This window comes from Pithys albifrons, chromosome 2 (genome assembly GCF_047495875.1).
Source record: "Pithys albifrons albifrons isolate INPA30051 chromosome 2, PitAlb_v1, whole genome shotgun sequence".
NCBI lineage: Eukaryota > Metazoa > Chordata > Aves > Passeriformes > Thamnophilidae > Pithys > Pithys albifrons.
Window position 1 is genome coordinate 96,123,828 of NC_092459.1, and position 22,775 is coordinate 96,146,602.

At 38.1% G+C, this 22,775-nt stretch overlaps 1 protein-coding gene across 1 annotated transcript in view; it reads right to left on the reverse strand.

Annotated features, from left to right (window-relative positions):
• The window catches only part of USH2A (usherin), a 387,863-nt gene that overhangs the window by 235,033 nt on the left and 130,055 nt on the right, over positions 1-22,775 (reverse strand). Inside the window, exons 21-27 of the mRNA XM_071578650.1 lie at positions 16,903-17,033; positions 10,925-11,051; positions 10,453-10,550; positions 9,526-9,530; positions 9,018-9,196; positions 8,361-8,491; positions 2,315-2,588 (exon numbers count right to left, since the gene is read on the reverse strand). Of these exons, the coding sequence (XP_071434751.1) occupies positions 2,315-2,588; positions 8,361-8,491; positions 9,018-9,196; positions 9,526-9,530; positions 10,453-10,550; positions 10,925-11,051; positions 16,903-17,033 (945 nt within the window). The remainder of the gene's footprint in view (positions 1-2,314; positions 2,589-8,360; positions 8,492-9,017; positions 9,197-9,525; positions 9,531-10,452; positions 10,551-10,924; positions 11,052-16,902; positions 17,034-22,775) is intronic.

Here is a 22,775-nt window from a genome sequence, read left to right on the forward strand (position 1 = left end):
TCAAATCTGAGCACTGATTGGCATTTAACATAAACCCAAAGTAAACAGTAACCAAACTGAAGACTTCAATTAATTTAAGAATTAACTTTTTTAATTAAAAATCCACCTCTCACAGATAAGTGCTGCTCTTTAGCTTTGGGAAAGCACTGTAACTATATCTTATGTACTTTTATTGCCTTTATTAGCACAAGATGACAGATAAGAGTGGTATTTGTACCTAGCCACCCAAACTGAGAATCTAATGTCCGTACATAATTAATGCAAACAGGGGTACTGAGGGTGGACATCCATTTTGAATCATCCTTTAAAACACCTTCTTTCTCCACAATGGCAGGAATTTAGCCAAACTGCTTCTTAGAATGAATACATCCTAATTTAAGCTCAAGTCCTACTCCACAATAACCTGCTCAGGTTCTTAGTCTGTGGCAGAGGAAAGAGCCCCAGTCTGCACAGCTATCCTAATCACAAGATAAAATGAACAGTTAATTTGCAGTGAGATGCATACTGTATAATCTATTTTTATACATTACTTTTAGTATCTTTTTAGCAACATTTATCACTATTTGAAGATTTCTGACTGAAGTCAGCCATGTAATCTTATTTATTCTCAAGTAGCTGCAAGTAAAGACAGTAGAAATTCTCACAAACATTCTACCAGGTACCTTCCTTCTGAACCTCTCAGGGGGGCATATCATGGGTCATGCAACTAGAGTCATCACAGACTTCATAAAGTCACAACTTTAATGAAAGAAATTTCAACTACAGTCATCATAGACTCCAGCTGAAATTTCTAAAGTTAAAGTTGTAACTGACATGATAGTGAGGTGGGAGGAGAAGGATATTTATCCCTTATTTACTGTGAGAAAAACAGTATTCCCTACTCAAAATTAACTACCAAGCAGCCACTGATTGAGAAAACCTTTTCTAAATACTTATTAAATCATAAGGTCTCCATAGTCTATTATCTTACCAGTACATCATTATAGTCTGAAACAAATGTATGCTTTAAACTGTAATGTCTCATCTTGTTCACCTAAAACTACATTTGGGAACACATAAGAATGTTTTTATCTTGTGACACTCTATATATGAATTCACGGCCACCATCTTATTTTGTGGCGCACTGAGGAGGGTTAGTGGAGGACTAATGTTTATTGATGTGCCTCAATATGCACTTCAGACATTCACTTTGGGTGTTGTGTTGCCCTAGATTCTTTGTGCACAGATCTCTTTGCTGCAGGAGTTGTGAATGCATCCACTCACCATCTGCTACGAGGCAACACTGACAGGGGATGACTGGCTAGCTCTTTTGGGCCATAAATATTATGCACACAGAACCTGAAGGAAGATTATATTATATGTGATACTTACAGCTGGAAGAATACTATATTCTTGAAATATCTGTGATGCTAGTGCATGGATTTGGTTCCAGCTACTCTATAGCTGGGAAATCACAAGGCTTCAATACAGCTCAGCAAAGTTTCCTTGATGCACACTTTTAGTGTGAGTTCATGCATTCAAAACCACTTACTAGATGCCCCACTAATCACTTATTTGTTCGCAGTATCCAAAAAATACACCATGACTGATGAATAGTTTCACAAATAATGAAAAAATGAACCCAATTAGAGCCAGTTTAGTAGACACTTTTCAACTACATTTCCTTTTGTGAAGGTCACTAGTATCAGGCTGCAATTATTGCTTCTCTCTTTTCTCTATAAATTTGACCTGTTCCAGAACAGAAGGGTCACAGTGATGGCTAAAAATATAACCATCTCCCCTCCTGATGAAAACACCATAGAAATTGTAGTCAAAATCCAGATTCAGGGGTTTATATTCATTTTTTAGATTAGACACATTATCACCTAAAAATGGCCTAAAACCCTCTCTATTCTTCCATGTGGCAGCACCCAGCCTCATTACAGTGACTGAAGTTATGTTTACTGTTTTCTACCAGTTTTTTATTCCAGATCTCCAAGTGACACAAGTTGAACATGTGAAACAAGTTTATAAGAACTGACTTTCTGAAGATTTGAGATCATCTGCTTGGACATCTCAGTTTACCACTTGCTACTCTCCAGTTCCCCTATCGGCTAGATTGCTTCAGTTATCACAGGGTTGGAAACATTTTTATAGCTTTACAAAAGGATCAGGACTAAGTAAAGCTAGATAGGTAGGGATAACTGGGGGTAAAAGTAATAATAGGTGGAAAGAAAAATTAACATTATAAATTCATGAATTTCCATCAGCACCACAATGTCCACCTTGTGCATGACACCAGTTTCAAAAACAAATGTTCTTGATGTCATCTTACCTTGTTCCAACCCCAGTTCTTTATAAAAATTCTGAATCTCAGGTGGGATTCCTCCTATGTAGATGGGCGAGTTTACTTTCAGCTGCTGAACACGCGGTTCGAGAGCCTGCTCTCTCAGTTCATTCATACTTGCTGAAAGCACAGAGCCCTCCTTTTTCACTGTGACTTCATTCCACTTCCCATCACAATAAGATAGTCCCAACCAGAGATCCACTTGTGTGAAGACAATGCCAGTTTTCAAAAAGATGTTTAATATTCCACTTTTCAGTTCAATCTATATATTTTAAAACAGAAAAAAAGTTTGAAAGGTATATCAAATACACAACAATAGAAAGTTCTTTTAAAAAAACATAATCAAGGGAGTTATGCATATGATCAATTAATAAGAAATTTTTATCTTCCAGATAATACTGTTTATCTTCCAGCTAATACACTAAATACAGCGTATTGGTTAATTCAGAATGTAGGAAAATATATTTTGATTTTTTGAAAACAGACTTTGGCACTAATGCAACTAAAAAAGAAAGACAATAAATCAGGACTGTTTTGCCTTTTTTTGAGAATGAGAAAACAGTATTTTATCTATTTATTCATTTTTAGAAGAATGTAACAAGATAATAAGGAAATGAAATGTCAGACCTGATTAAGGTCTTTTTAATTGGCTCGTGAACTCAATTTCAAATTTTTTCAGCATACATTGATTCTTACATTCATACATTTCATCCTTATTATTCTAGATCTTGTAAGAAAATAATTGGGTTTGTATGTGCTTTTTGAGATTAATGTGCCAATTCTCTAATAGAAATACATTTTACTTAAACGTTTCACTGCAGAAGTTTCCAAATGCTTTACTGCAAGGCTCTTTATCCTAACTGAATGGAACACAAGAGAGCTGAGACCGTGAAATGGCACATATAAAGCAGTAAACACTTAGGGGATGAACTGGTGGCTGAAAAAGATGAATATATTCACAAAAAGGCATCACTGTTTCTATGCTAAAACCTTATTAAGTGAAATAAAACCTAGATTTAATATAAATTCTTATCACCATTGTTGACAAACTGATATATTTAGTCCTATTCCCAACACTGACTTCTTGCTCATGAGACAGAGGAACTGGGGATTTTGTTTCTTTCTTTGATTGGCACCACAATTTTTCCTATTTCCATGAGTTTAGAGCCATTTATAGCTAAGGTGAAGGACTGATCATGGCATCAGTGCTGATGAGAACAGCTTGACAAAGGTGTCCATTGGACAAGTCATTGCTTTTTTTCACTGATGAGAATTAATATGGAGCACACTGTGCTGACGTGAAGAAAGCATTCCAGGGACAGTGGTATGCCAGGCATCTTGCCAGACCTGGAAGCCAGAGAGAGGGCACAACGTTTGACACAGGGTCACTACTCAGCACAACTCTCTTCCAATTTACTTATCTTGGCATAGTTTTAAAGCACGCAGTGAATGATACTTGTGCTTTTTGTGTTGACCTGGACTGACATTTAGAACATCAAAGTGAAGTTAAAGAGAGGGGAGCACTGCTCAGTAGTTTCAACTGTTCTACATGGTGAAGACTAAAAAAAAAGCAAAGTCCTGCACAAGTCTGAGCACAGCTACTGGGCACAGATTTAAAAAAAAAAAAGATAAATTGTTTGGTTTAGATAAAATTCTGGGACCACTTTAAAAAACCTACTTGATTTTTAATCTATCCATGGAAAATATATTATTACTTTAAACCAAAAATGCATGAAGGTCATCTTTTTCTGCCAGACATGAACACTTCACTTGCCATCTCTCAGCTGAATGACAGTATTATACCAAAGCTCTAAATCTAGGCAATTTCCAGTTTAATTCTTAAAAGCAAGCTTGCTTTCAGAATCTGAGGTACAAAGTTTCATTAACACTTTTCTCTATGTACTCAATTCTTACTGTGATATACCTGAGCATGTAAGTTTGGAATTAGGAAAGCCAAAGCTTAGCCTGAATGGTAGATAAGGGCAAGAAGAGCTTCCACAGTCCCACTAGCAGGTTGTGGTGTCTCTCTGACATTGATACAGGGACCAACTCTGACTAAAAATTTGATTAATGTTCTGGGCAATAGGATCAGCTATACTCTGAACAAGTTTGCAGGTGATGGCTAAGGGGGCTTTCAATGATATCCCAGACATATAAAGCAGCTTTGAAGAAAAATACTGAGTCAAGATGGATTACAAATTGAACACTGGCCACCAGCATACTCTCAAAATGATGAAGACCAACATGCACTGGGCTACATTAGAAATAACGTAGGCATAGGTTCCAAGGACATGACTCTTCCCCTCTATCCATGGAGTATAAGACCACATCTGGACTCCTGTATCCAGTTGTGGACACTCTGGTACATGAAAAATACTGTGACACACCAGAATGAACCCAGTGAAGGGGCACAAAGTTAATCCGTGGTTGCAGTATCTAGTGCATAAGTTGAAGATGAAAGAACAGGGTTTGTTTGGTCTTAAGAGTAAGAGGGAAGGAAACTTCACTGTTCAACTGCCTTAAGGGAAGACATAGAAAAGACAGACCCAGTCTCTTTTCAGAGGCTCATTGTGAAAGGATGAGAGACCAAAGATAAATTGTAGTGAGAGAAACAGTATAAGATATGGGCTGGTTTCTTTGTGGATTGTTTTTGTTTTGTTTTTTCCTATAATGAGGACAGTCAAAGATTGGAACAGGCTGTAGAATTTGGAAAGCTGTGGATTGTCCATCTGTAGAGAGATGCACAATACTCAAACAGAAAATGCCTGGAGCAACCTCATCAAATGTAAGTTGGTATTGCTTTTAGCAGAGATTTGGAGTAAATTACTCCAAAAGGCCCATTCGACTTAGATGATTTTTTGGTTCTGTATTGTACTTCTCTGCAGGAGCCAGTCCCTGCCTCACTCAATCTGCTTATAAACATATGATTTTGAAGATGAAAGGAATATGCAGACCTAGCACTGGGAAACAAAACTCAAATAGGATAGGGACTGCATTAGACACTGAATGACACTTGGTTAAACCTGACATCCAAAATGGCCTCAACCAATGTAGAACTAGAAGAGCGATTATGGCTTTATCTCCCTTGAATTGAGAAGTCTTCCTGCGATTCAGGAATATCAGCAGAGAAAAGCACTGGACTTCAAAAAACTTGTCAAGGACAGACTGCCTGTGAGCCCTTTGAAAGAAAAAGTACATGTTATTCATGTTGATGTTCATTCCAGTTCAGACATGTCAGCCAGAGAGCAGAGGCCCAAACACAGACCCTGAACAGTCTCCTCAGAATCAGGCACTCTAATGGAAAAGGAATGAGAATTTCTTCCTGACTGACACCCAGTAGAGAGAAATAGCTGGTAACCAACAAGTCTTGTGTGAGTGCCATTCACTTTGCTAATAAAAAGGCTTTGACTGAGTTCTCCAAACACAAATTTCACACCCCTCTTTGGTTTCATCATAGTTACAGTTTCATCTTGGACACTGGTTGTTTTACTTCATGCAGCCATTCAAAAGTGCAATTCTTTGGAAAAAGTTCTTGCAGGACTTTTATCATTCTTTGCAGCTTTGCAGAACCAAATCACCAGGTACAATGTCTGGGGAGTCAGTGCCACTGGTGCACATAAGATTGACAATGCTTAGGGTTTTGCTGCTGTTAAAGTGGTCAGCATCAAAATCAGTAATGCAAACTTTATCAGCAGTCACAGATTCTTTTAATCACATAACCCTCATGAGGAAACACATGCCAGAGTGTGAGCTAGTGATTCATACTAGCATATCTGGTCACAGTTGGCCTGTAATTTTTATGCCTGTATCCAAAGATAATCAGATTGAACTCCTTGGCTTTAGTTAATTCTCGGGGCACGGAAATCACCAAAGTGACCTTTATGCATAGCACCTTTCCAGGACATCGTTTTGTCTAGGGCAGAAGACAAGATAGAGTCTTTGGCTGTTTGGTATCAGACCAGCTGTGTGTCTAGTTGTAGTCATTCCCAAATTACAAAGCTAATAAGAGACCTATGACCTATGCAGAGGAAAGGGTCAGGGAATACCATCTTACACTGGCACTCAGGATAAGCAATATAGCTCATAATGTTTTGCTGTGCAAGTGTCTCCTGACCAAAGCTCCTAACAAAGACATTGTAGCTCATGTGCAACACACTACGCACCTCATTTTCACTTTCTATTAACCTTTTATTGTGAGCTCAAGTGTACAGAAAAACCTTCTGTCATCATTATGTATGTGCAGAACACAAAGCCGCAAGGGTTGGAAAAGCATGCATACATATACTCATCCTCTCTAAAATTCCTCATCTTAAAGCTATGGAGACACTGAGGTCAGGATGAAAGTGAGATAAAAAAACTTACTTGGCTTAGGACATATGCTAAGAAAATTATCCCATCAGAGCTAAAATAATACAAATATAAACCTGCCACAAATCTGGAAGTATGAGTAGAAAAGGAAATTGATTTGTCTAACTACTTTGTGCTTTTGACTCCACTTTCAATTTAGTATGTCCCCTTTCCTACTTTATAGTCAGAATCTATTTGCTCCTATTTCTGGTAGTCTGACACAGAGCAGCAGAGAGGAAACAAGGATCACATACTGCCAGAATCTCCAGAAGAAACCCAGTGAATACTGTTCATATCCATAGTGCCCCTGTGTTGTGAACTACACACATACAAGTCTTTTTATTAGGGAGGAATAGTACTGTAGATATAAAATCTAATGCTATTAGCTCATGATCTTGGTCATTACTTGAGGGCAAAATTAAAGTAATAACTGTAATTAGTAAGACTTGTTATTGGAACTCATTTTAATTTTTCAACTAAGGCAAATTGAAAAAGAGGAAGCAAACCAGTCTAGCAGAATCCAAAACCCAGGAAAAATTATCTGCTGGAAAAGCTAGTAGCATAAAAAGAAAATAAAGAGTAAGTTATAGTTGACCTGAAAAGGAGAAAAATATATTTATATGTTTTAGGTCACAAGTTTAAAAGAAAAGACCCATTAGATATAATACCATGCAATAAAACAGGCTGTGACATGACAGCCATTAGCAAAACAGCTGCATAATAAGACATAAATAAATAAATTAAATTCAATAAAAGAGTAGAAAGGGCAGATTGGGTCATAAAGAATAACAATACTCTCAAAAACCTCTAAAAATAAATTATTGCTTCCTGGAAAAACTGAAAAAGTATTTTTTTTATTTAATGCTCTGTAATACCTATTAGTTGGTACTTGCACCAACTATAGTTGACCTACTAAGTAACGGTGACCACAATCTAATGACACTCAGAACTCTTGAGAGAAGGAAAATACCAAAATTCAGAGCCATGTAGCTAATAAAAGAATTTGAGAAACTACAATACATTGAAACATATTAGAAACTATGGAAGCACAAGTAATTCTGAGTATAAACAGACTTATTTAACAGATACCAAAAAGAAAGTTCATAGACACTATCTCACAAATTTGTCTACCACAGGATTTGTACAGTGTTGGGAAATCCATGACAGGAAGGAGATGGAATTAAGCTAGACCACTAATTTTCTGTCTATATGTTTCAAATTAAAATTAAAAAAATGTTACGGATTATGCAGAAATACGTATACCTAAAAGAGAAAGCTTTATTAGAAGAATGCACAAATTCCATCATGAACTGTTTGATTTACAATTTAATTGACTTTGTTCCAGTGTGAGAACTGGGAAAATGCATAACTCTATATTTTCCTAGGAATGAAGTGAAAACTTTTAATACATGTCTTTTATTCTCTTTTCTAATCCAGTAAAGACAATAACTGTACTTTTCATATATTGATATCTTTCTTATTTATGATATAAATAACACAGGTAACAGAACTGAACACCTCTTGGAGTATTTTTGCTTCCCTTATGTTTTGCTGTGCAAAGCATTTCAAAACTAGTAAAACATGAAAATAATGTATGGTTTGAAATTTCTTTAAGTGGTAGGTTGGCTTCAGTAGACAAAACTCACAGGTCATGTTTGAATATAGTTATTTGTCTTTTTGAACTTACTGCAAGATAATCTGGACCATCTTTATTGTAAACAAATAGAAGCAATCCATTCAGTTGATCTGTTCTGAATTTGAATGAGATCTCAAATTCCAATCCACCACTGAAAAGACTTGAATGCAATTCCAGGAACCCTGGAAAGAAAGTGAATGCATACATTAGCTAATCAAATCCATAAGTAAATAGGTTCAGGAAACCAAAAGTAAAAATTTAGATGCTCCTTTCTACTTTGATGTGAAGAGCTTGGGCTTCAAGATTATAGTTTACAACTTTATCATTCAGCTTTGTAAAGGACATTTATCGATAACACACTGCAAGAAACTAGACTAGTAAAATATTCTCATTTTTTTACCTGGCATTTTTATATGATATTTTTTGGTACCTTATAGGTATATTTTATGCCTCTGCAAAAGTGAACTTTCACCTTTTACACGCAGATCAAATCTGTATGCAGTTACAGCATCACTACCTGTCTGTGAATGCAATTCCTCTTTCATGCAGCAACCTTCTGTAAACTCAGAGAACCGATTTTAAACCATTCAAAAATAATCCTCTGTAACTAAAACTGCTTTGAAAAGCAGATCACTACAATACTTTTGATATGATCGCCTTTTATATTTCAAGAACATACTTGGATAATGCAATAGTACAGCAAACTACCTCTGCCAAGAAAATGTGCTCCTTCTGAGAGGACAATAGGGCATCCTTCCCAAATATGATAGACATTGTTCTGCTCTTCAGCATACTGCCAGTTCAAAGATTCCCAGTTTTCATAGGGAGTGTGCACTTTTTTCATGGATATGTCACTGAGACACCCAACAAATCCTTTCTCTACTATCCTCTTCATCCCTGCAAAAAAAAAAAAAAAAGAAAATATTTTTTAAGCCAATCACCTGCAACTAGACACAGGAATTAATATATGTTTTTGACATGCTCTTCCTATCAGATACATCCATATGTGTATTGAAAACCAGCCATCAATCATTTCATAAAGATGGGTATGAAGCTAGATCCAGATTTCTAAATTGTTCTAGTCCCTAAAGACAGCAGCTTCTGCCAAACAGCTGAAAAATATTAAACTTTTTGAGATCTTGCATACAGGTACTTTCAAATCAATGGCATAAATCTGCTCTTTTAAACAAAATAATAATTCTGAGGAAAGGCACACTCCGGCTGAATAGGAAGAAATAATGTTGCAAAACCTAAGGCAGATGAATATATGTTTAGAAGCTTCATCACAAAGTTTATTAACTCTTTTTACCTACTGGGGACAAAAACATAAAGCAGATATATTATTGGTCTTCTCTCAAATGGTATTTACAGCCAGTCTTGTCTTGATTATTTAGCTGAGATTTTTAAGGGAAGCATCCTGGATTATTTTCTGCACCAAGTTTTAGAACACATGCCTGAGTTTCTGGTTTTAGTAAAGTGGCTAAGAAGGAAAGAGGGAGTGGGACTTTAGTGTACCCCACTGGATTTCATGTCAGAGAGGCAAACACAAACATAGTAAATAATTTGGCTTTCAGGTTATTATGATAAAAAATATGGAAATGAATTCACTGAGAACAGCTGATTGCATACTGGTTTTGTAAGCAGTCACCTCGTTGCACCTCTCACAGTCCACACCTCTCAGTTGTAGACTGACATAAATACCACATTTATATATGAAAATTCAAGTTTATTGATTTTTCTGGAAGCCAGCTATGATCCAGCTCCACATAAATTCTATACCTGTAAAATACAGGTATATTCATACACCACCATATTCAAAGGGACAATCTCTGAAGACTACAAACTCACATCAAAAACAACCAGCATGTTGTACCCCTGCATTCAAGTGGGATGCATAACTCTGTGCTTCATCTAATAAACACAATTTTCATGTGTATTTTTGAAAAGAATTTGGGAATCTGTATGTAAAATATATCCATGAGTTTCAGAGTCATAGCAGTTCTGTGTATAAATCCATTAAAATGCACACAGACATCCTATTCTGCTTTAATCTCATGAAATCAGGTATATGTATATTTCCATCTATCCCAAAATGTAAAACTGGAGAAACTGTACAGACTTATATATAATAATACTCACCTACATCCTTTCTTACAATAGTATAACCCTGTGGAAGTCCTCCAACAAAAACTCCCGTGTTCTCTCCAATAATGGTACTTCCACTAGTTGCTAAGGAAGAACCTGAAAAAATAGATCATCATCCTGTTATTCAGTGCTTCCAACTGATTTTCAACTCAGTAACAAAATATTGGTATTTTGTAAAAGAGACTGACACCATGTCCTAATACTTTCCCATACATATCCAGGAAATATTTAATCCTCTGTTTTATAGCAGAATATTAGTACAATTATAGATTAACAAGCACAAATAGATACTTAGCATTAAATTATCAGACTCACGCTGGACAGATACCTCAGATGAGCAGACAAAACAGTAGTGACTTTGTCAGAAAACTGAGCGATTTTTTTGCAGTATGGCAAACACAGGTGGTGGGAAAGTAAGCAAGCGAGCGATACCCTGAGCAATACCAGGTTTATTTACATGAATTGATTACCTGTATACTGTCCATCCACTGTGATGTTTCCCAGTGCTTGAATTCTTGTAGCAGTTATTTGGTGCCAACTGTTATCATTGTACACTTTTCCACCATCATTAGTTGGAGTGACTGCTACTGCAGATCCCTTTTTATTAAACAGAAGAATCCAATTTAGAATATTATGAAGGTAACATTTAGAATTATACCTTACTCTTTTATAACAATCTGTAGTATATAACACCTAAAGATAAAGACAGAAGTCCTCTGTTTAACTTCTTTTGGACTACTGAATGATGTTTAGGACTGATTTCCCCACTAAATTAACCTTCTCAAATAATAAATGAAGGATTAAGGATCCAGGAGAGTTTCTTTTAAAACCAGAAATCCCTGTGTTTGTCTGATTCAAATGAAACATAAACAAAGATACATTCAGAAATAAGTTACTGTTAAAATTCAAGATATTAAGAATTCAAAATATTAGCTGAACTGAGAAGCTCTAAGGACTATGTAAACGACCTGCACTTTTTTCACAGTTAAAAGACAGGGAAAGAACGGGAAAGAAAATAACTAAAGCCTCAAAGTAGCCACCCTTCCATATGTCCCCCTTCCCATTCCTCAAATACTGATAAAGACAACACTGAGACACAAGCCAGTAAGGGTCTTGTTACTCATTTTTTTTATTTTTTTACTAATTTTTAAAATTATGCCTCTATTTAACTACTTCATGGATTGCTGTGGCTGTGAAGTTTAATGGCCATGATGCAACATGCCATCCACAGAGAGCAGCTGCACATTAGGGTTGTCTAAATGAACAGACCTAAAAAAGAGGTATATTTCTAGAATAATACATGCATGTTCTGTCCATGTTAACATGGTATCAAAAGGACTTGCTGAATTAGGGAAATGTAATACATGCAGTTGTCAAACCAAATCTTGTGATCGAAAAGAAACAAACAAAATACCACATAAAGTAATAAATTATGTAATAAAATCAATATATTTCAAGAATTTTCTTTATATTTATATCCAAATAACATAACTTCCTAATAATTCCCATAATATTTTCTCAGGACTTTATATCCTACTTGAACTGTCTGAGAACTCAAAGTTATTCTGCTGAATTCATAAAACAAAATTGTCCTCTGCAGCAGGCAACTACTGAGTGGAAAAACATTTCCTTGTATAGGCACTGTGCTGTAATAATCACAACCTCTGTAGTTACGTTATGGCTTCAAAAAACCATTTTCAAAAAATATGTAAAAGCAAAATTTGTTCATCATCATTTAGAGGCCCAGCTTGTAACTTTGCAGTAACAAATCAGATGATTCAGCAAATTTTTCTCCAGATCTTTTAGTACTTTTTCTGGCCCAAGGATCTTAGTGTTATGCACATGGAGAAAACCTGTTGATATAAACAACTACCTATTTTAATTAATACTAAAAACTAAAAGCCTCTTGTTAAAATTTAGTATTCTGCCTTTAGTCATGTTCATCTATTAGAAATTGCATTGTGGCATATAAATTCATGAATACATATATTCTACAGTACCTTTTGAATTGGGAACTGCCACTGTGTATCCTATGTATCAAAATATATATGATATGTACATATGTACATGATTACAGAAAAAATATCACCTGGTGTCATTTACAACAGGTTTGATACTCCATTCAGCCAACATCTTGGTACTGAGGTTTCTACCACATCCTCTGCCCCATGATAACAACACAAAGTTACACGTATCCTTATATATTCCCACTTTTTCATATACTATTTTTTATTTTCTTCTCTCCTATTTCAACATTTTAATATTTTACAAACACACACATTTCATTATCGTAGTTTAATAATTAAAACCAGAACTGGTGTCATGCCCAATTAATGTGCCCTGGTAGCATGCCCATTAGTTTTTCCATTAGTGAATTCAACAATACTAATGGGATTACTAGCATGGGATGCTAATTGGGCGTGACATAAGAAACTGGCTTACTTCTTAGCATACCCTTGCTAATGATGAAATTAATGAGCATTTTATTAAATGCTGTCTCATCAAAGTGTACTTAGTTAGCGTTAAAATTGTTACAAACGATGCTGCATTCTAAAGATCAGGTTCCTGAATAAGTGGTTCTTCATATTATGTTTGGCAACAGTCTAAAGCATTAACAGTTTTATACATCAGAAACCACATGTATTTGTAACCAATTCAATCTGGGACCACACAAGCATATATGCAAACCTGTGCTTAATTTTGAGGGAAGACAAAAAATATATGGTGTTTGGGGCTCAGCATGCACTGCATTGGAGGTCTCCTTATGACATTTTATGTAGAACTGCCCAAGTTGCTCTGATCACATTCAAACAGCCTGTTGTGAAATGGCCTGTCATGCATTTTGGAAATCAACATTTTGAAATGTTAAGTCATAAAATAAGTCTTAATATTTGGTAGCTCTCAGTAATAACTACGTAAGAATCACTGTGGCTCTATCATGACAAATTTTACATTGGAAATACAGAGAAACATCACAAATAAGAATCTTCTAAGATACTGTCTTAGCTGCCAAAGTCTGAGTGTAACTACAGTTTTCCCAGTCAAGTTCTTTCAATGTCCAAACTCCTACTACTAAGAAGGAAAACAAATAACTGAACTTTTGCCAGTGGCAAGAAGGAAGGTCTATTTGGGACTTATAGCTAGTTGGGTAGTCTCCATATTCCTTTTCCTGTGGAGTAACAGCTCACCCTCAGAATGTGCTTACTACTTCAGCCTCTACATGACAACAACCACCAACAAGGAAACACAGGCAACAAGAAAAGTATCTGGCATTCCTCCTTTTTGCTGTAAAGTTTAGTAAATGGTTCACCTTCTAAAATGGAAGAACTGGACTCCCCTCCATCCCATGAGAACAATCTCAGTACTCTATCCTCAGACTGCCCTAACTACTGAGGAAAAAGGTCCTCCACATTGAACTTATATTTTTGTTTTTACTGATTTTACTTGGCATAAAATATTCATTGTTTCTTGGCCGGGGGCGGGGGGGGGGGGGGGTAGCAATGACCTATAGCACTGAGAGATATCCATAAATTTTGCTGGAGTTGATTGTGTAATTTAGGGGTGGATGTAAAGACACAGTAAGAAGAAAATTCACAGAGTGCTGAAGGTTTACAGACCCTCCGAGTTTGGAGGAAGATCTATGGAACAATTTGATTGTTCAGACAGACTAGGGAAGACATCTGTTAGCAAAAGCTTCCTAGACCATGAGTAGAAACTGCAAAGAATGACAGTAAAACAATTAGGAAGGAAAAAAGAGCAGTTACTCAACGCAAAAGGAAACAAAAGGGATGGACAGACAATAGCTACATGAATGGTGGTGTACATGAAGCTCAGAGAAGTATGAATGGACAGGAAGAAAAGGATTTGAAATTAATACTGAGTGAAGGAAGAAGCCAGGCTGGTGAAGGCTCCCCACTAGGAAGACTTGGCAGGACTATCCCCAGAGCAGACACAACAAAGAGAAAACGCACTGCTGATCATGAGCAAAGATACATACCAGCATCCTGAAAGGGACTAGGGGTAAAAATAATTAACCTGTGACAGAGCACAGCTGGAAGGGAGCACAGAATATTACACCACACTGCTACAGATAAAAAGCAGCAGAGACACAGTTGTCATCAAAAAGATTTTTTGCAATTTTTAAGAGAAGAGCACAAAGGCAGGGCCATAAAAGCTTATCATATATGCCATGACCATAACTAGAGAAAACAATGCATATAACCCAGTTAAGACACCACATGATGTCAATAAGAAGTAATTACAGCATTTGCACACTAATGCAAACTGTGATGCACAAACAAAAGATTAAGGAATGCTGCTGCAGAACATGATCCCTGACATTGTAAGATAGGAAGACCAAATCATGGCAAAAAGCAAAAAGAAACAAACTATGCAGAAAACACAGAAACAAAGGTAAATACAATAAGGTAACACAGAACAGTAAGGATACAAAGACAGATTTTTTCATAACTGTGCTTTCATAGGTAAAAGAGTTTGAAAAAGATACTACAAAAAATACTTTGATGTAGGCCTCTGCACCCTACTTCAGCATCTGAGAATGAACAGAATCTGCGAATGCAATACTTCCTCATTACTAATGAGAAATTAGAAAGCATTAGCTTTCAAGATAGTAAATCATCTGTTAACACCTACACTGTTCCTGAATGCCTTGAATGACAGATGTGGGTTTTTTTCTCTAAACAGCTACTGAAGCATTGGCAATTTTTGGACTTTTTAAGAAGAGGCAATAATATGGCAGTGATGATGCTAAAAATCAGCATGGGACAGAGGTGCCTGATTTAAATGAACTAGAAACATAAACAAAGATACATTCAGAAACAATCTGTTAAAAATTAAATATGGTAACTATTGAAAATATGAGCTGAACTGAGAAGCTCTAAGGACTAAATATGAAACCTGTACTTTTTTACAGTTAAAAGACAAGGGAAAAAGAGGAAAAAATAACTAAAGCCCCAATGCAGCCACCCTTCCATGTGTCCCCCTTCCTTATTCCCAGATACTGTGGACCTAAACAAATACAACATCTTTTAGGGAATGAGTCCAAACAAACTGACATAAAGCTACTTCAGAAGAAGCAAATCTGCAAGGAGGGTTAGGAATACTATTTGAAGTACAAAAATTCTAGTTGAAAGACATCCACTCCATTAAAAAACAAACAACAACAAAACCTAACCATTCCACCTAGGAAGATCTTGAAAAGAAAATAAAAATTCCTTTTCAGTTAAGTGAAGTGTGAAAGAGACAGATCTAGTCCCTATCAAAATGTGTATGAGGGCAACATTAACATTAAGCACAGTCCTAAATTTTGAAGTACACACTGACTCAGTTCGCAATATGCAAAAAGAAGGTAAAGCCTGTGTGTAAATGCAGTGAAAAGAATGGAACTTTATATGTTGGGCTAAGAGTCAGATTCAGTGATTTCTAGCATGGGGTCACATGCAAGCCTGGGGATCACACCCAAGCTCGCCTCTGTGCAGCACCAGCTTCCCCTACAGATGCTCCAGAGCTTAGGAGAACCTTCCCTGCTGCACAACAGCTCCACATGGGCATGGAGCGCCAGTGCTGGACTATGGCAGAGCTCAGGAGGCAAAGGTTAGCAGAGGGTTGGCACATCTCTAAACTTTCACCGTTTCATGCCATTAAGCATTTCTGTTCAACCTCCTGCAGCATCAGACACAATGCCAAACACAGAATTAGACACTAAGGTGTGACAGAAGCCATGGCTGATAGAGCAACCAGATCAGACCTTCCGGCAACACTGAGGCAGCAGTAACCTCACAAAAAGGATGTGTGTATATGGATACATATGATACCACATTCTGACAGTATAACTAGAAAATCTGATAATGATTTACAATATCTTGTGTATTTATGAAATATAAGTGAGTCCTTAATGTTTTTTAATTCCATGAGGAGATTCAGTTTCAGAGTGCAGAGAAAACACAAAATACTCAAACACAAATGCAAGGAATGCAGCCTTATTTTTCATTTTGTTGCTATTTCCCTTATTATTTATTTCTTTGCATAATGTCAACATGCAGATTACAGTAGGAAAACACAAAGTCTTAAAAAGTCTTAAAAATAATGTACCAAAATTATATAATTAATTCAAAACCTTGTTCTGCCCTCTTTTGAAATCTTGCTACTTTAATCTGTAGTGGTGTTTGGTAGCACTGATAAAAAAGTGTCAAACCCACAAAAATGCAAAAATAAGATCTTAAATTGTAGCACACTTAACAGTAAAAGAGCAAAACTTAAGTGTTTCAGTTTTTCTCTCCCCAAAATCTCTAGTTTGCTGAGGGTTCTGAGAAGCAAATTAACTTATATCAATTAAATTAAAGGAAAAAAAACAACTAGGAATAACCATGTGAAAACTACTGAAAAAATTATATAAGCATTCTTTTTAGGATCCTGACTTTTTTAGTACCTGTGGATCAAAAAGAAAGTAAGGACGCCCACTCCTCAGCTGCAGTGCAATATATTCCTCCTGATTGCCAGGTGATGCAGAGAAAAAAATCAAACCATCGGGTTCCTGGGTTCGAAATTTTACTTTAATACCTGGTTAGAAAAAGTAAATAGATGGTTAACACCAAAAACTGTTCTTGTGGACTCTGAGAAAATTACTAACCAAATATAATTTTAAAACAGCAGTAACGTTGGAAACTAAAATCATGGAAGTTCTGTTCAGTGAATTTTGCTAATCCAGCCTGAGACAGCCCTTGACAGAAATTTCTGTGAACTCTTACTCATCTGGAAAAAGAAACATGCAGTTGTGGCTTATGTTCTTTAGTAACTTCATTCTTAAGAAAATATAATTCAGATCTTGGCATACTATTTTAACAGTTGATGTTTTAAATATGGGTAGTTGACAAGAGCTGATGTTTTACATGTAAGGACACTTGTCAACCAACATTCCTGTCAGTAAAGGAGTACTGAGGTTCCTGCATGCAAGGATTTCTATGACGAATCGGAGGGTTTGGTTCCAGAAGATACAAATGTTATGTGTTCACATGTATATTCACATATATATTCTTTTATAAATACATTTATCAAAGTGCACAAAGAACACCTGGAAAAGAAGTAGTTTTGACAGAAATTGGAGATATCACAAAATAATGAATGAACTAAGCTTAATTAAGACCTTTCTAGATCATTATCGGTAGTCTTCCATTTGGTTTCTGGTAAAATCTCAGCACATGAAATGTTTTGTAAATTACACAGAGGAAAAAAAACCCACAGGATTTTTTTACAACAGCCTGAAAATATTGGAATATTGTTGTCCAGTGTATAAACTTACTCAGAAAATATCTAAGGACACATTAATGAGACAATTCATAAATTATGTAACCAATTTTGAGAAGTATAATTATCAATAAACAAGTTTTGGAAAATCACAGTGGTTTATTACTATATTTATGACTATTTTTAAGCTGTCTCCTGGAATATGATCTTACAGTAACAAATAATAAAATTAAAACACCATATGCATAATTCGGCCCAGCTTTTCTAATGTGCAAATCCAGATACTGCAGACTGAGTGTATTGTGAAGCCATGCCTTTACTGTACCCATTTTTTTTCAAAGGAAAATGAAAAGGCAACAATAGCAGATCCACCTACACTATACACTGTTGCAGACCACGCTCTAGTGAGATCGCACACACCAATATGATGTTCAAGCAAATCCCAAGTTTATTCAAAAACACAGGTCTATATCACCTTAAGTGACCCCGCCTTAGGTGCAGTGGTCTGACTCCAATTGGTTGAGGCTGGAAACATGTCCTTTTAAGGTGAAAATGAAACTTGTAAGGTGGTCATTCGGACCTACCTGAATTAGAGGCAGCAACATCTCCCCCTTTTGTTTCAAAGAACAAAGCAAAAATACAAACAACATAAAACACATAACTCCTTAGCTAACTTATCCAATGGGGAAATTGTAACCATTAGGATCATGCATATTGCAACCTGAACAGAAAGGCTGAAAATTTTGAAAATTGAGAAATAACATTTTGAAGATTTTAGATTTTGCTAATTCAAGACTTAACAGGGTATTTTGCGGGTTACACATCCCTATCTCCCCCTTTCTTTTCAAAATAGACCTTTGGAAGGAGGTACAGTAACCTTTGTAAACTAACACAAACTAATACATGACTAAGACATTTATGTTTGGAATTTGCAAACTTACAACTAGTGCAAAACAAGAAACTTTTCTTTCACGCATGAAATTGTGGTCTTTTTGTGCAGTCGTCACCACACAAACCACTGTAAACAAAACTACAAATTTTATTAAACTTTGTGCATAGTGTCCAAGAGTGCAGAGTGACTTTACTTTGCAAAGAAGCAAGTTCAGTCCAGCTGAGCTAAGTCTCCTTATGCTATAGTTCAAGGTCCATTCTCAGAACTTCTGTGTGGCCATCACAGAGGCTTGAGAATGAAGCTTTGATTTTTCGTCACCTTATACACTCTTGGTAAAGCAGTAAACAAGTGTGAATTCACAGAGAAAATTCACAAAGGCTAAACATAACTACTTACATTCTGTAGAAAATGTTCAGCAGCTGAGGGGACAGGTGGCCTTACCCCTACAGCCTGCTGGGTAACTTGGCAGTGCAATAAGCTCAAAACTGCACTTTAACTGAAAATTAACAGAATTTCAAAATACAGGCTAAACAACATGCTCTTGAACTGGACTGTTCTTGTTTGATTGGACAGTTAATGACTAGTCCTGCAAATAAGAACAATCAAACAAATCATAATAACAACCAGGATCAATACTTCTTGTATCAGAGCTGCTTCTTGCCAGCTTACTAGGCTCAGGGAATGAACCCATTTCTTTAAAGGAGAAATGTTGACTGTTAGCTTGTCAGAATTATTTTTCACTGCTTGTGCTTCTTTGGAGTGTTTGCTTAATTCTGTGGAACATATCCCTTCAAACTCATCACATTGGTAACCATGAATCCTCAACAAGAATCTTAGGGCTTCTCTGTTTTGTAATACTGCTTGTTCTATCTTATCAGCATCTGTTGAGAAATCATTAAGCATTTTGGCAATGTTGTTTAGTTGTTCCTGCACCCAGTAGTTAAGCATTTGCACTAAACGTAATGCTGTCTACACCAACTGGGGAAAAAACTGCTGCTAGCAAATTTCCTGTATCACTCCAATGTTCTATGGTGTTTTCCTCAGCTTGAGGACTAGACCACTTAACATGCTCTTGTATTCATTGTGTAAATTTGGTCAGCTTGCCTAAGTAACAAGGTTCACTTTTTACCTGGGCAGGTATTCCAGGCCATGCTCTATTACCACAAATTAAGAAATATTCAGGAGGCAATGCTCTTCTCTGGTTACCTTTTGTGTGAACCAATCTTGTTTTTGCGTAGCTTGTATTTTGTGAGTCAACAACATTCCAACACCAACTGCTATTGGTGTAACTCTTATTATGAGGAGTGACATCTGTGCTTCCCACAGGAAAATATTGCTGTGACCAGTGTTTGTTTGACCATTCAGATACACTAGAATGCACAGGGTGAAATTCAACACATGACTCATTTCCAGGGAGAGCTCCTACTAACTTTAGCTCTTGCGGATCTCTCTCTAAGGAAGTATTCAATTGCCATATGATGTCTGCTATGGTTTCTCCAGTACTACTGCAGGACACTTTTGCTTCCTCAATACCAAAAGGAATGAAATCTTTGATGTTATGATAAGGTATTCCTATAAGGCACACTTTGTTTGGTTCTCCTGCTTTAACCGTGTTATCTGAGCAGAAATTTTCTAGATTTGACTGTTGAGAAAGCATTATTCATACATTTTGATTAGTAACAGCAACAAGACGAGACACAAATGCAAGAGATACACTTGGATACTCTCTGGATTTAACTACCCTTTGTATTATGGTGGCTAGATGCTTTTCATCTGGCTTGACAATAGCTGTGAAAGCTTCTGAAATGGTCTTTTGAATTACCAGAGGCTTCCCTGTTCTAGGAAGGTTAGAAAAAGCAGCTAAAGCAGCATTCTTGGATCTTTCAAATCCTTTTTTTACTACATCATGATTCCCAGCTCCCCCCCAGCATGTCCCTTTTTCTTTCGGTGCCGTGCCTTTAAACGGCTGTGATGTTGCTCTCCATTCTGGAATGCAGCCGGTGGGTGTGGTTGTCGGTGACGAAGGCTGCAGGTACCAGCCTGTCGGCGTGGGGGGTTCCAGTGCCGGTGTTGGCAGCTGTGGGCAGCGCGCGGCTATCGAGGAGGGAGACCCAGCGCTGCAGAGCTTGGGTCTTGCACGACCGGCGCTGTGGGAACTCGTTCCTGGGACGCATGCACTGTGGATGGCGCACAGGGGATGGAATGAGTTCCACTGGCTCCGCTCCACTGGGGAGGAGTCTATCCCCTCTCCATGACGTAGTCTATCCACGCTGAAGGTGGTGGGGGTGGCGCAGGAACTGATCCGTCCCAGGGGCGGGCGAATTCTAAGCTGACCCCGGCCCCTGCGGGCTGCGGGGGACCTGCGCCTGGCACATGCACCTTGATTGGCAGGCAGTAGGGAGGGGGGGTTGGGCGGTCCTTGCGCCTCGTTGCTGAATGCGCGCGCAGCCTCTTTGTTTGGCTCAGCTGCGTGGTGACTTTTCGCCGGCTTTGCGATCACGTGGTCTCTTTGTTTTCCTGGCCACGCAGTTTCCAGCCCTGTTGAAATGTCTCCCACGGCAGTTTCCAACTGCAACGAAGTGACTCCGGCGTACCCATGGGGCGGCGGGGAGCGCGGTGGAGGCACCCCAGCCCTGAGGTATCCGCAGGGCATTAGTGGCGGCGGCGGATATAAATAAAAGTCACTCACGGTTTGGCATGGCTGGATGTTTTCTGCGGCGTGTCTCGTGGGGTTCCAGGGTTGCTGTTGAGGTCTGCCCGCTCCTACAGCAGCAGCCGGTGGTACAGGCAGGTAAAAGGTGGGCTCTGGGCTCATTTGCTGTGCATAGGCTGTTTCTTGGTAGTTATAAGGTGGTGCAAAGGCAACTTCTTGGCTTTTTGCGGCGATGAACGGCGTGAAAAAGCCTTGATTCTATGGTTGCTGTGATTCCATCGGGTTTTCCAGAGCGGGACCGGGCGGTGCCAGCACAGCACTGGCTCTTCCGCTTGGCTCTGGGCTCCGCGCTTGTGGATAGGGCGGTGGCGATGCCGAAGGGAATGGCAGTGGGGGTCCGATGAATGGCACAGGCGATGTCGAAGGGTACCGCGGCGGGGGTTCCGCGAGCGGCACGGGCGGCAGTGGTGTGGCAGAGGGGCACCGCGGCGGGGGTCCCGTGAGCGGCGGTGGCCACGGCGGTGCAGAAGGGTGCTCAGGGGAAAAACCGCCCTGCAGAAGCAGGCTTTTTTCCTTTCTCTCCGGTAGCCCGAGGTTTTCTCGGGCTCGCTCCACTTGAAGGAGCATCTTTCTCATAGCTGTATATGACGGAATAAGCGGCAAAAATTCTTCGGGTGCAGTTCGTGCTAAATTCCACAAATCTGCCCCAATATTTTCCCATAATTCTATGGAAAGCATGGAATTGGCATCTGTTAAGTGCCCTCGACTAAAGCACCAGTCCAAAATTTTTTGTAATGCTTGTCTTTCAATATTTGTTTTTGTAACTTGAGCTAATTTTTCAAATTTATCAAGCAATAAGTTCGTTTTAGTCGAGTTGGAATTTCCCATGTTTCTTTAACTCACCAGTTTGAAGGTCGTGGTTCTTTCAGTCCACGTTCTTCCAGCAGCTCTGTAGGCCACTACAAAAAACTCCCAAGTTTACGGGAGACAGAAGCTCTCGGAGGCTTCTCCACAAAGCACCCAAAAAAATTGGGGCACAGTTGCTCTCGGGGGCTACCACTTAAGGTTCTAGGCAGGTCTGCAGGTGGCTTCCATGTTCTGAGACACGTCGGGGTCCACCAATTGTTGCAGACCACGCTCTAGTGAGATCGCACACACCAATATGATGTTCAAACAAATCCCAAGTTTATTCAAAAACACAGGTATATATGACCTCATGTGACCCCGTCTTAGGTGCTTAGGTGGTCTGACTCCAATTGGTTGAGGCTGGAAACATGTCCTTTTAAGGTGAAAATGAAACTTGTAAGGTGGTCATTCGGACCTACCTGAATTAGAGGTGGCAACAATACACTTTCACAACATATCTGCATAAGGTGCTTTTACAGAATTAGGTAACTTACTGGGTTTTATCAATCTCTATTAAACTGTTCAGTATTTTCACTATCTTATGTCAGGCAGAAAACAGAAAGTTTAAAGTTTTTATTGCAGACAGCACCTATATTTAAAAATTAAA